The sequence below is a fragment of the Amborella trichopoda genome, chromosome 8 (assembly GCF_054954075.1).
Source record: "Amborella trichopoda isolate Santa Cruz 75 chromosome 8, AtrichopodaSantaCruz75HAP2 v2.0, whole genome shotgun sequence".
Classification (NCBI taxonomy): Eukaryota; Viridiplantae; Streptophyta; class Magnoliopsida; order Amborellales; family Amborellaceae; genus Amborella; species Amborella trichopoda.
In genome coordinates, this window is record NC_142343.1 from 39,283,906 (window position 1) to 39,297,637 (window position 13,732).

A 13,732-nucleotide genomic window follows, 5' to 3' on the forward strand; every position below is an offset into this window, starting at 1 on the left:
TCATTTTGTATTGGTCTTATTAGAGACTTGAAGTATATATGGATGATGATTGCATGCCACTATAGAGTATGGAGAGTTGGAGACAAACACATTGTGGACTTGTTTATGTTTTCCCTAAATTGTTTGAACATGTTTCAATATTTATGTGTATATATTTGCATAAAAGAAATAGTTATAATACATCAAAAAAATACAAAATTGACACAAATATTTGCATATATGTCCATTTAGGCTGCACATGTACATATTTCTAAAAGTCTGTCACCTCAGGACGCCCGAGGTTCTAGGCACCCTAGGCCAAGTCGACTGCCGAGCGTTTTTTGAAACCTCGGCCACATACCCCAACAAAATCATAATAGAAAACAAGCAAAGTATCACTAGAACATGAAAAAGAAGCACACTTCTCAAAAGCTAGACAAATGAAGGAAAAATTAATATACTAATGCATGACAGAAAGAAGAAAATGGTCTAATTATACCTGAGGTTCTTCCAATGGGTGCTTCAGTATGAAATGTGAAGACATGGTAGAGATATCTCCAATAAAGTTGTGGCCTGAAGAACCATGTACACTAAGATTATATTGAGGGCCCACCCCAGATTCCCTATTTAAGCGAAATGAATCTCTGGCGTTTAGTAAAGGGCTATAGGAAGAAAATGTTGGACATGAAGGAAGAGAATCATCAATCGATCTTTGAAGGAGTAATCCAAATGCGGAGGACCAGATTGATACAACGGCAAAAGGAAGTGGAACAGAAACCACTTCACCTGTAGCAATCCATAACAATACTTTGTTATTATCATATGCAAAAGGGAGAGAGAGAGAGAGAGAGAGGCGGGCACAAGTACCACGCATTTGGAAGTTGGAACCAAACTCAAAAGTCTCCAAACGATCCCACCACATAATCGGGAACCTCCCCAACTAAATCAACAGATAAGGACACGCTAGCCTACAATTATCTCTCAATCATTGGAAGTGCTCACACCAAGACATATACGTCAAATTCCAATAAGAACAGGAGCCATCATGAGTGCAGAATTAGACAAACCACCCTTAGAAGTGGAAATACTTCCGATTTAGTCAAGGAGAATACTACATATAAGTTCTAGGGGAACTCGCAAATGCATACTAGCATGTAAACTATTTTTACTCATGCAGAGCAAAAGTGAGTTACTCACCAGAGGGGCTGTGGATGGTCAATGAATCGTCCTGCAAAACACAAAGGAGGGGTTCTGATATAGAATCCATCCGGCACCAGCAAGCCTAACATGAGAAATCAAAAACTTTGTCAACATTGCAACTAAGATCAATAACGCATCTTCGCAAATGCACTTAGAATTTTCCATGGTTTAACAGCGATGCATTAAAAGGACCATAAGAAATGATGACCATGAACAAATTGCCATAAATATAAACTCGCATCCTGTGCAATGCATAGGCACACTATATGAGAGGTAGATGGTTAACTGATTGGAAATAAATTAGATAGGGTATAAACTATAAATTTAAAAAGAAAGCTTTATGCTAATAAATATTTTAAATCTAAACCTTCAAATCTCAAATATATCTGTTAAAGTACATTAAAGTGGCATACACGCCAACCAGTGTGAACACCAAGGAGCATGTTTCTAAAAAATATTTATTTTAAGGGTAAAATCAAATTTAAAATGCCATTCAAAAGAGCCAACTTCCTTTTTAGGATTAACCTATTTAAGCAGTGGGAATTTTGAAACAAAATCTGACAAACACCCCATGAAACCCATCTTGAATAATATAGATCATACACAGATCAGATCATGAAATTGAAGTATGCATTATCAGAATTAATTTGCAAACAACCAGCCACAGTTTTCACTGCAGCAAAACAAATTATGATCAGATAGATAACTTTCACACATGACTACAATAATTTATTCAACCAACAAGCACTTTGATAAGTGATTATAGATGTATAGAGATATTGTACCACATAGGCAAGCGCACACATGTTAAATTTTTATGCCATTGTCAAAATGGAGGATAGCTAGGAAAATAGGCTGTTTTGGGAAGACAAATTAAAGCGAAGAAGAGTATTCCAGATATTCACATCTAGTAAACAAGACAGTTCAATGAAGACAGGAAAAGAAATATAAAAAGTGAAGAACAATATTCTAGATATTCACATGTTGCAACAGAATCACAAACTTATTGGCATTCAATCATCAAAAATAAACTTTGTTCATACGTAACTTAATCTATCTGTGTCAAAATTCAAAAAAAAATAAAGAAAGAAAGAAAGAAAGGGCCTAGAGGAAAACCAGTACCCACTATTCAACATGAAAACATAAAGTTTGAACTTTAAGAAGTTCTACAAAGTTTACAAGTCTTTTATATAAGTTGATATCACTAAAGGAGAACTTAAATTTCCAAGTCCAACAAGCCACACATCAAACGATACATCAAATAATCACAAGAATCAAAGGCATCATAACTATTGTCCTAGTTTAGATCAGCAGTGATGCAGGAAGAAAATGTGGGAAATCAAATCCACATTTCTTCTGAATTTCAACCAAGTAAAAAACAGCAAAAAACAAGAGAAAAACATGGTTGTAAATCAAGCCAAGAAAAGAAAAAACTTTCTACTTTTATGAAATGAAATCCATGCTAATAACATAAGCTTCCCACAATATCATGTCCCACTTTTTACAAGCCCATGAAACCCTAGAATTAACTTAAAATCCAAGTAAACAATTTCAGACTATTTTATCAAAAAAACAATTTAAGACTCTAAAATACCTCCAAAATTAAAAAATATTAGAAATACCCATGTGAAGAGTAACCGTGAACAGCACCCATAAATAGTATCCATGAACACTCATGAATAGTATACCAGTGAATGGCAAAAAAGAAAATAAAAAAAATACAAACTAAATATCAATGAATCGTAAAAAAAGAAAACAAAATAAAAAATAAAAACTAAGTGTTGGAGATTAACCCCACATTATAATTCCTGAAAAAAAACTCTAATAAAAAATATAATGCAGACCCACATCCATGAAAATAAAATTGAAAAAATAAATTAAATTTTTTAATCACCCAGCTCTTAATCTCCGTCATTCTCCCCTAGTTGGAGAAAACTTGCCCTCAAGTTTTCAAATGGGTTAATATGAATCATTTTCTATACACAAGGTCTCTCTCTCTACTCAAATTTTAAGCATTGACAATGGGGTTTGGTCCTAGGACATCAAAATATTCTCGAAAATATCATCAAACAAGTTGTTGAGAATTTTGGTACACCCAAGTATGGTAGTCTACCTTTGTGGGATGGAATCTTTTCATTGGAAACAGAAAATGTCAACCCCAACATTGATGGAAGAAAATGTACAGTCATTGCCTCTAGTTGCCTCCACTTTTACCTCTTCACCACCACCATATCGCAGTCATTACCATCACTACAACAATCATCATGATCGCCTACAACTTGTTCTTCGTCATAAATAAGAACTCCAAGTTCTTTGTTTTCATCCAATGGTTCATAAAAATAAAATCACCATTAAAGATGGGAACACCCGGTTCTTTGTCAAAAATAAGGGCACTATCAAACATAGGAGCACAGTGGAAGATAGGACCATCTACTGATTCAAAGAATATTGAAACCAATTAAAGATTGGATCCTTATCGTTCTCGTTCAAACTTATGCTCTAGTTGATGCCATCTACGTAACTTGACACGTCATTAGTTCGTTCCTACTCCAATTTCATTCTTGCTCAAATTTTGGATTCTGATTCGCACCAATCTCCATGAAAACCCCCACAATTTGGATTTATCCCTATAGATTCCTCTTCGTTTAAGGTATGTTGTTGGTCTCGCTTATAAAACAATTGTGTAACCCTCTCCCCGAAATTGTTGATTTCCATGCACCATTGAATCTAATCAGCATCCATACGGCTCAAACCTCCACGACCAGCCATCACAATCTATAACCATCTACAAATGGTTCATTGATACCAATTTGATGCAAGAAGGAAAGGTGGAAAATTAAATCCAACTTTTTCCTAAACCACAAACAAGAAAAAATCAGAAATAATAGAGAAAAGGCATGGTTGTAAATCAAGCCAAGAGAAAAACTTTCTTCTTTCATAAAATAAAACTCATTCCAACAACATATGCTTCCCATAATGTGACATCCTAGCCTTTATAAACCCGCGAAACCCTTGAATTAACTTAAAATCCAAGCAAACAATTTAAAGCTCTAAAATACCCCCAAACAAAATTAAAAAATTCGTAAATGTCCATGTGAATAGTAAGCCTTGAACAATACCGTGAATGGCATCCAAGAACAGTACCCATGAATAGTAACCAATGAGTAGTAAAAAATAAAAATAAAAAAAATCGAAACTAAGTGTTGGAGATTAACCCCACACTATAATTCCTAAAAAATTAACCCTAATAAAAAATAACATGTACACCCATATGCATAAAAATAAAATTAAATTAAATTTTTCAATCACCTAGCTCTTGATCTCGATCAAATAAGAAAGCTTGAGGACCATTGAGCAAGGATGGCATGAACTCTGATTAAGAAAAAGTTAACTGACATGACTCCTGAGGTTGGAGGCAAGTCATAATGAACCTCCTAAAGGAGCAAATAAAAATTCAACCATACCAAGCAGTACACAAGGGCAAGACGGGTTAAACACCAAAGTCCAAAAGACTCCAATGAAGAGAAATATACTCCTTGGAAGAAACACTCAATGGCTAGTTTATGTTAGGCTCAGATTTTTTTGAAGCCAATAACATTTTTTTTTCACACTTCATGTTTTAAGAACTTTTTTTGTTTTGTATTTTTAACATTTTTTCCGATTTTTTACTTCTTTACCCCTTCTTTCAAAGTTTTTGGCCTCATTTTTCAAGCTCAGGCATGATCATGAGAGATGACTTGGACGCGCCCGAGTTACTCAAATCAACATGGGCGGAATTCATTGCCTGAGAGACGAATACTGATCTAAATTGCACTGGCTAGTCTCGAAATTTTTATTATTATAAGTTTTAATGCCCTTCCCGTTATCCTTTTCTTTCCAATAATTTAAGTCATTTTGTGGTGGTTTTTTCTGTGTTTTTCAAAAAAATTAGGTGCTCTCTCTCTCTCTCTCTCTCTCTCTCTCTCTCTCTCTCTCTCTCACACACACACACACACACAACCCGAAAATCCTAGTTTGGGGCCTATTGACTGCCAACTTTACCGTGGGATTCCGACCACTTATTCTGCAGTACCTCAACCTCCAAGTAAGTTTGTCAAGAAAAAAAAAAAACAAATTTGAGAACCGTTAACATTGTATTACTAAGATAGTAATAGTTACAAAATTGTGAGAACCGTCAAAAAAAAAAAAAAAATTACCTGCCTTTTTTAGATTTTAGAGAAGTTATAAAACAATTTGGTTTTTAAGGGTTTTGCAAATAATGGATTTTGTTTAAATCATGTTTTGTTTTTTAGACATGTGTGGTGGGTTTCTTGCACTCAATGTTCTTATTTTACCTTAATTATGTACGTATTTTCCTGTTTGGTTGATTTTCTAAACGCTTTCTACATCAATATTTGGTGCTTTTTGGTTATGTTGACCTTATGTTTTATACATTCGTGGTTTATGCCCTTGACTCATCATAAATTTATGAGAATGAGAGTGGGAGTGTGCCTTTGTGGGGCTATGTAATTTATATCTGATCATTATGATGTGATTCACTTTAATACTACACTAATTTGCTCAACAGCCTTCAAATTCATTATCCAAACGATTATTTCTTTATGAATTAAGGCCTTAGTGGAGTGCATCATGCATTATGGTGTGTTACTTTGTAATTTTTGGCTTATAATCTTGTATATTTATTAATTAAAAAATGTAACTAATAATTTCTATTTTTTTAATTATTTATCAATTTTAAGTGTTTTGTCTATTCCTAAATTATTTCTATTTTCTGAATTTTAATTTTAAAAGTTCACTAGTTTGACCAGTAAACAGGTTCTATTTGACTAGTCCAAGCAAACTAGTGCCTCCACCAGTTCGATGTCCAGTGGTTGTGTTAACATTGGATACACCCAATGTTGCTAATAAGGGGGTTGAGCCCCTTAGTAACTACAAACTTAGTTAGCAATAAGCTAAATTTCCTATGGAGGCTTCATGGGAATTAGTGCTTTAAAACCTGAGATCGGGTTGTAGATAAGTCGCCTGTCAAACTGGTTTGGATTGGCAAATTCAGACCGATTCAGTGGGTGGCCAGATTGTCTTACGAATGCAACTAAAAAACAAAATCATAAACAAAGGGAATTGGGCAGCAATCTTGGGGTTCCTATGGACTAGATCACCGACCCCCACAACCAGTTCAGGTTTCAAAACGAACTACACCAGTTTGAATCACACCAAATGAGATGCATAACAATAAAACAAATTAGTTACACACACATCCTAAAAACCAAGAAAAGGTGCTCCTGGACCTCAAATTAAGGAAATTCCAATACTAGCTTCAAGATGTTAAATAATTTCATGGAAATCAAAGCAAACAATATGGTCAAAGACTTCTGTTAGAGTCAAAAGAATCAAAAAACTTACAATAAGAAATGTAAGTATTACAGGTAGACAACACTGGCAAAAAGCGTGCAAGGTAATATTACGAGTAGACAGCAGCAACCATGATTGCATATAAATTATCAAATCTGCCAAAGAGAAAATAAAAAGAAAAAAAAAAAAATATATATATATATATATATATATATATAGTGAACAAAGGAAAAGCATTCCAACCGTTGTTTGAAAAACCGCCCGATCTAACAGGTAACCGCCCAGTTAGATCGGAACCAGCCCCTTGCCAGCTCCGATATCAGGCGGTCTTGAAGACGGGCTGGTATTTAAAAAAATAAAATTCAAAAAAATATCTATAAAAGCTTAAAAATAAGGAATTTGATTTGTAATACATTTTTTAATATTTTTTACATTATGGTAATTATTAAATATTGTTTTGGTCACTAATAATTACTTTTAAAATCCATTTTTTCATTAATTTTCAACTTCATTTGAATGTGTTTTGTTTTAATCATTCTTTATATGCTTTTCATATTTTAGTAGATTGTTTTTTGCATCTTTTTTATTTTTTCAACAATTTTTTGGCCGCCGGGGACTTGCCCGATTAGAACGGTTGAATCGGCCGGTTTACCAGTTAGGCCAGTTAAACCGCTTCTAGCCCCATGTCCGGTTAACCGTTCCAGTTCAATTTTGCGAACACTGATTCCAATTGAATGATGGGTCAACAAGAGTGCTAGAAACTCAAACCATATAATGTACATACACATTAGCATACATAAATATATGTGCCTACATGCACACTCTATACATATTCATAAATTTGCAATGCCAAATACAACTAGAACGACCCGGGAGCTTCCGGTTGGTACGGGTAACCTATGATATAAGTACTCTCTTGGCAGGTACTTATTGAGCACGTATTGAGCAGTAGATTAATATTAACAAAACTCCATTGTTGACAAATAATGATGCATATCATGTGAAAAATGAAGTTTGGGATAACAATATTTTCACAAAGACCATGGCAGTGCCATGTAAATGAAAATGCATAGCACAGCTACAACTCAGTGATATAATTTAGTTATGCCATTAAGGATTACCAATTATGAAGACATACCATAGCAATTGATGTTGGGGAGGTGTATCGTTTATGAACTCGTGAACCAGCACTCCATATAAGCCTGTGACAAGTGATGAAAGTTTTAGAAGGGAATACCAAATAATGGAAGAAATATATAAGACAAAACAAATAAGCAAAACATAGTTCAGAAGATGTTATGAAACTCAATCAGAGGAGAATTCCTCACTTCCAATTATAGTAATCTTCAGCAATTATAAAGCATGGATCCTTTCTTTAGTAGGTCACAATAAGAAAATGTTGTGGCAAGTTGCATTACTAACTTATCACTACACCATGTCATTCCATGCTTCTCTTAGGCAAGCTTTCCTCTGAATGCCACACTTGGTTTGATCTTTAATCAAGTTTAGTGACTTCAAAAATAATTTCCTATTCGTAGCACAATGTGACCAGTTTATAACATCATTGAGTAGAAGATTGAATGCTCAAGTTCAACAATTGACTAGGAATTGGTGTACTAGAAAGGTACAAGGCGAGAATTGCAACAACAAAAACAGAAAACAAGGGAAACTGTTTGAGATTATAGAATGATACCATCTACAATTCAGTCAAACAAAACAGGTATCATCTGCTTGGCATATGCACTTCAATAAAAGAACCATGTACAGCTTAGAAGAGTACACCAAGGAAATGATCATTATGGGGAACCATGCTTGCTATGTCAGTCTAAGACCTAGAGCATTGAAAAAGGAATCCACAAAGGGGAAATCTGGCTCACTTTGGAAGTAGCATTGTCCATCAAACCCAATTCAATAGGGTTTATTAACAGAAGTGTCAAAAGAAAATTGGAGAAAAGTGGTTGGCACTCTTTCATTGTTCCGCTAGCAGAGAAAAACATATAACTCCCATGCCTTGACCATTACTTGATATAAAACGCCCTTCAAGAAATCCAATGTCAAGCGCAAATATACCCAGAACCCATTCAGGAAACCTCAGATCAACTAGTATCATACTACCCAAATGCCTCTACATCAAGCTCTTGTTTCCAAAATGCCACCTCCTTTTATTACCACCACTCAAAAAGAAGTTCCAGTAATGAAACCATGATCACATTCTCGCATTCGAAGAATTCACATTAACAAAATTTGGACAAATCCATTTAGTGAAGATTTGGTATCGAAATGGAAGTCCTTTGTTCCCACCCCATCTCAGGGAATTGCAAAAACATTTCAAATGGTGCAAGAATTTGTTCGACACAATAATATTTAACAGTTCAGCATGCATATGTTTGAAGAATCTAGTATTATACATTATATGTCAGATGAATATGGTATTAAGCTGATGCATGTCACTTGATAAAGGCATGTCAATTGATCAGAAGTTCCATTTTACTTAAATGAAGCAGTGTATCATTCCGTGACTGATGCCTTTGAAGTCCCATATTTGAAATTGTAATAGGATTTATTCATTATAAATGCATTTCTCATTTATTGAAATTTTGAAATGCATTCATAACAAATAGAGTAAAGATGTAATGTGAACCATGGTATTATAGCACAGTGATGTGATGCTAAGACCATACACATTCCTAATAGACGGTTTTCTGATCTATTACAGAATTGAATCCAAAAAACCAGAGAGCATTGTAACCAGAAGCAGAGTACGAATACTGGTAAATAATACTAGTAGGAGAAACATATGGAGCATTGTAATCAGAAGTAAATCAATCCCAAAGAGCACTTATTACCACATACCGGTTTCCTCTGATGAAAATTTCATGATCACTTTGATCACAAGAAGCAGAGGTCACGCTATTCTCAGCTAGAAATCTTGGATCTCTGGTAATCTGAGGATTAAATAGAGAATACTGATAATCTTCAGGCCTGTTCTCATGAGTTTCCCCATCTGCCTCTTCCACTGTCAAACCAAAGGGCCTGAACTCTCTTAAAAGAGTCAGAGTGTGAACCCCCAGCCCTGAAGCCATCACCACCAAGCTCTACAACTGTTTTAGAGTATCAGCATTAGAAGAAGTAAGAGCAAGCTCTGAAACTCTCAAAACTAGGGTTAGGGCAAAGAGCCACACCAGATATTATAGTGTCTGAACTTTGAAGAAACTGTTTCGCGCCACTCTTTCTCCTGCTTAGTGCGCTAACCCACACACTCGAATGCGCTGACAAATACTCATTCTTGATAACGGCCGGGTACCTTTGCCGTTATCATTACGTTATAACAAAAAATATAATAACTTTGAGCTTTTCTTTTTGCATTTTTTTTTTTTTTTTTTTGTTGGCGGTTCAATGGTATGAATGGATTGAGATGTAGCATTGCTTGATGTCAAGTGCTAACCATTCATTGCCCAAACCCTATTGCTATAATAACTTTGAGTTACTAGTAACTGTTGTAATAACAGTGATCATCTTCATCATCCAAGAGTTATCTCAACTATTTGGGTCACCTTGCTAGTGGTAATCTTATAAAATGCCTCTTTTTGAATCTTGACGGCTTGATCTAAATTACATCACAATTATTTTCACGTCAGATTGCTATTATAATGGTGATAATCTTATAAAATAATTTTTTTCAAGAAGGTGCTTTCATGAAAAGGACACGGTTTTTATGAATCCATATAGAAATGAGTAGACTCTTAAAAATTTATTTTTCAGATGGATATTTTGATCCGATTTTTAAGGACATGTAATCTCTAATATGGAGATCGTGAATATAAAAAATTAATATATTTTAAGAAATAAAAATAATAATTTTATGAAGAAAACATTTGGACCGTTAGTTTCATTTGTTTTTAGATGGACCACTTATTTGCATCTATCTTTAAGATGGATGCTTTATACCTTGGGGCCCACATATTGTAGAAATACGGTCCAGCCCGCATGAAACAATTTTCCTTCATGAAATGACTTATAAAAAATAAACATTGCTATATAAATTAGATGTTTTGTACGTAAGATAATTTAATCCCCATAGTGATAGTTTCCTTGCTCTTTTTCATTCTAGAATGAACAAAGATGATCGTCTAATTTTGAGGCCCAATAAATCATCCTAGCTAAGTTTTTGCCGTTTGGTACATTCTATAGGAGTATATAACACTATCTCCTGAGTTTAATTGCTTAAGCATCCTTCATTCCCCCTCCACTCTTTCACCCAAAAAAATGACCTATAATTTGTAGTCCATAAGAAAGTGACTATGTAAATTGCCGTAGGCCAATTCAGTTTTTGGATACAGTGAAGACTGGAATGTACAATGATATGAAGGTTTAAGGAAAAATTAGTGCTGAGTACTCGAAGGGACTAGTTGGATTTTTATTTATTTTTTAGTTTAATGTTAGGAGTTAAATGACTAGCTCGATTTTCAATTTAATGTTAGGAGTTGAACTTGAGATGTAGCATTGTTAATGTTAACCGGTAACTGCTTGGGTCCAAGCCCAATTCCCATGGCCTTCGTGGAAGTTCAACAACTTTTTCATGTAATAAAGGCTTTCCTAAGACATGGAGAATTGTTTGGAAGATTACAGTAGATATGATATTGTGGGAAATTTAGAAATAAAGGAATAGGACTTTTGAAGGTATAATCTTACCCTTTCAAAAAGTCATTCTATTAATTCAACAGTCTATTTGGTATTATCTTTCTGTGACCAAGGAGGAATGGGGAATTATCAAATTGGACGTCATGTCCAACCTCTCCAATTTTTTGACACTTGGAATGAGAAAAGCTAGACCTGAGGCTTTATGGTGTGCTCTTCCTTTTGGATGCATTAAGATTAATTTTGATGGTAGCTCAATGGGTAATCCAGATTCGACGTGTATTGGGGGAATTATTCGAGAATGCTATTCTTTCCTATCCATGATCTATTGGTGTGGTAATTTCGAATCTTGCATAGATAAGCTCTTTACTAAAGGGATTGTATATTTTTGTACACCACAACTTGGGGAATATTTATATTGTTGAAGGGGATTCTTTTAACGCCAAAAAATGGTATAGGAAAGAGCAATTTATCCCTTGGGAACTTCAGTCTATGTGGTTACAAGAATTTGGATGTCTCAACTTCTTTATATATTTCGTTTTAACATTTCAATAAAGTCGTGAACATCGGTAAAAAAAAAAAAAGCTAGTGAAACATAACTTGAAGAAGAGCAAACCAAACATCTCTTGCTACCATTCGATGCAAGCGGATATGGGAAACTAAAACACTTAAAAGTGATCCATCCAAATTAGTAGGCCTATAAATGGGTCAGGTCGACCCCAATCGGATGGAATTTACAGGGTTCAGGCGTGAGTCAAACTAAAAAAAGACATTATATATGTATATATAGGAAAACATTACTAAGCGTATATAGGCGAAAATGAACAGTGATTTTGCCTATGCCCATCACCGTCAAAAGTTCATCGTACGGTTATAATTGTCAGATAGTGTTTTATTTTTCTTTTTTTTTTTTCTACAAATCGGAATGACTTGAAATTTGGATCATATGTTTTTCAATAAATAGGAGAATTTAATAAAAAGCTAAAACAAATAATTCGTAATATAAATTGACCAAAATACCCCTGAAAAATTATGGGGGTATTTTGGTCTATTTATATTTTTCAAAATATTTTTTTCATATTTTTATTAAGTGCGCCCCACTAAGATGTACACACACTCTAAATTTCAAATCATTCTGGCTAATAAAAAAAATAAAAAATAAAAAACTATTGAAAAATCGTGACCGTACAATGAACTTTGGATAGTGAACATAGGTGAAATCACTGTTCATTTTCGCCTATAGACGTTGAGAAGAGTTTTCCGTATATATGCGACAAAGTTTATACTAAACAACCTAGTGAAAAAAGTGGGGCCCCACCAATAGAAAAAAGGTTGTTTTAGTATTAAAATAAAAAATCTTTAAATAGATTTCAAACTCTAAAAGACATTGCATCTTGTTTATCGAGATCATCCAATTTTAAGTGTTCAGATCTGCCTCATATGCACCAATTTTTAAAATTCAAATATCGTATCCAAGGGTTGAGATCCATTACTTTGATTGCTTAGGGCCTAAGCCTTCTATAATCTGTATCTCTCTCTCGTTTAAGTTGAGCCTAGGCTCTAAAAAGTCAAATTAGAACCTACTTCAAAACATTCACTAGAAGAAGTTGTTTTGATGCTCAAATATCATCAAATTGATCATCTCGACATCAAGATACATGGACATGAGAAAAAAATAAATTTCAAGTTTTGAAAATAGTGCATCTTGTGACATATTTTTCAACCGTCAATTTTTAATAATTTCAATTTTTCATAGATCTGATCGATCTACACTATTTTTGTAGCTTTAATTTTATAACTAAAGACAAAAATATAATTTAAGGCTATCATAAAACTTTCCCACATTGAAACCATATTTCTCGACACTATTTGAAGAGCTCAAATTTGATTGTTTAGAGCCTTGGTTCTATTCAAACCACACCCATATATATATATATATATATATATATATATATATATGAGGTTGTGGCCCTAAGCAATCCAAGTAAGGCATACCTCTAAATAGTATCGAAATATGATTTTTCATAAACAAAAATCTCTATGTTTCTCATATCTGCTAATAATATTTAGAGCTTAAAAAATAGAGTAGATTGAACAGATCTATAAACACTTTAAAATATTGAAAATTGACAGCCCAAATAATGCATTATAAGATGCACTATTTCCTAGATTTGGAAATCCTTTTTTATTTTTTTCACATCTTTACATCTGGAGGTCGAGATGATTGACTTGAGGGTTTTTTGACATCAAAACAATTTCTTCTAGTAAATTTTTTTGGTGCACCTTGATTTGATTGTTCAATCTTTATTAATATTTTTTTTCCTATTTATATATATATATGGAAAATGTTTATGTAAAAATGTAGAATTAAGGTGCATTGCTAAAATCCATTGAAAATAGTTTTTTTTATGTTTGAAAGGTATCAAATTGATCATCTCGATATTGATATGTTTAGCTACATAGAAAAAAAAAAAAAAAAAAGAAGATTTCAAGTCCTAAAATAGTACATCCAGCCGCACATTGTAGGGACCATCCATTTTCAAGATTTTCATGCATTTATAGA

The 13,732-nt window shown here is 33.8% G+C and overlaps 1 protein-coding gene across 14 annotated transcripts in view; it reads right to left on the bottom strand.

Moving 5' to 3' along the window:
* EMB2771 (E3 ubiquitin ligase) overlaps window positions 1–9,789 on the bottom strand; it is a 79,707-nt gene extending 69,918 nt beyond the window's left edge. For 11 of the 14 annotated variants that reach the window (XR_016061378.1, XR_016061379.1, XR_016061380.1 and 8 more), the window contains exons 1-4: window positions 9,385–9,789; window positions 7,670–7,733; window positions 1,177–1,261; window positions 479–765 (exon numbers count right to left, since the gene is read on the bottom strand). Coding sequence is in view for 8 of the 14 variants with exons in the window: in XM_088874589.1 (XP_088730715.1) it covers window positions 479–765; window positions 1,177–1,261; window positions 7,670–7,733; window positions 9,385–9,614 (666 nt within the window). In the remaining 6 variants the exon portion in view is untranslated. Of the gene's footprint in view, window positions 1–478; window positions 766–1,176; window positions 1,262–7,669; window positions 7,734–9,384 lie in introns of those variants that run through there. The other 3 variants (XM_088874588.1, XM_020666686.2, XM_020666691.2) reach the window with 2 other exon arrangements.
* Window positions 9,790–13,732: the final 3,943 nt, after the last annotated feature.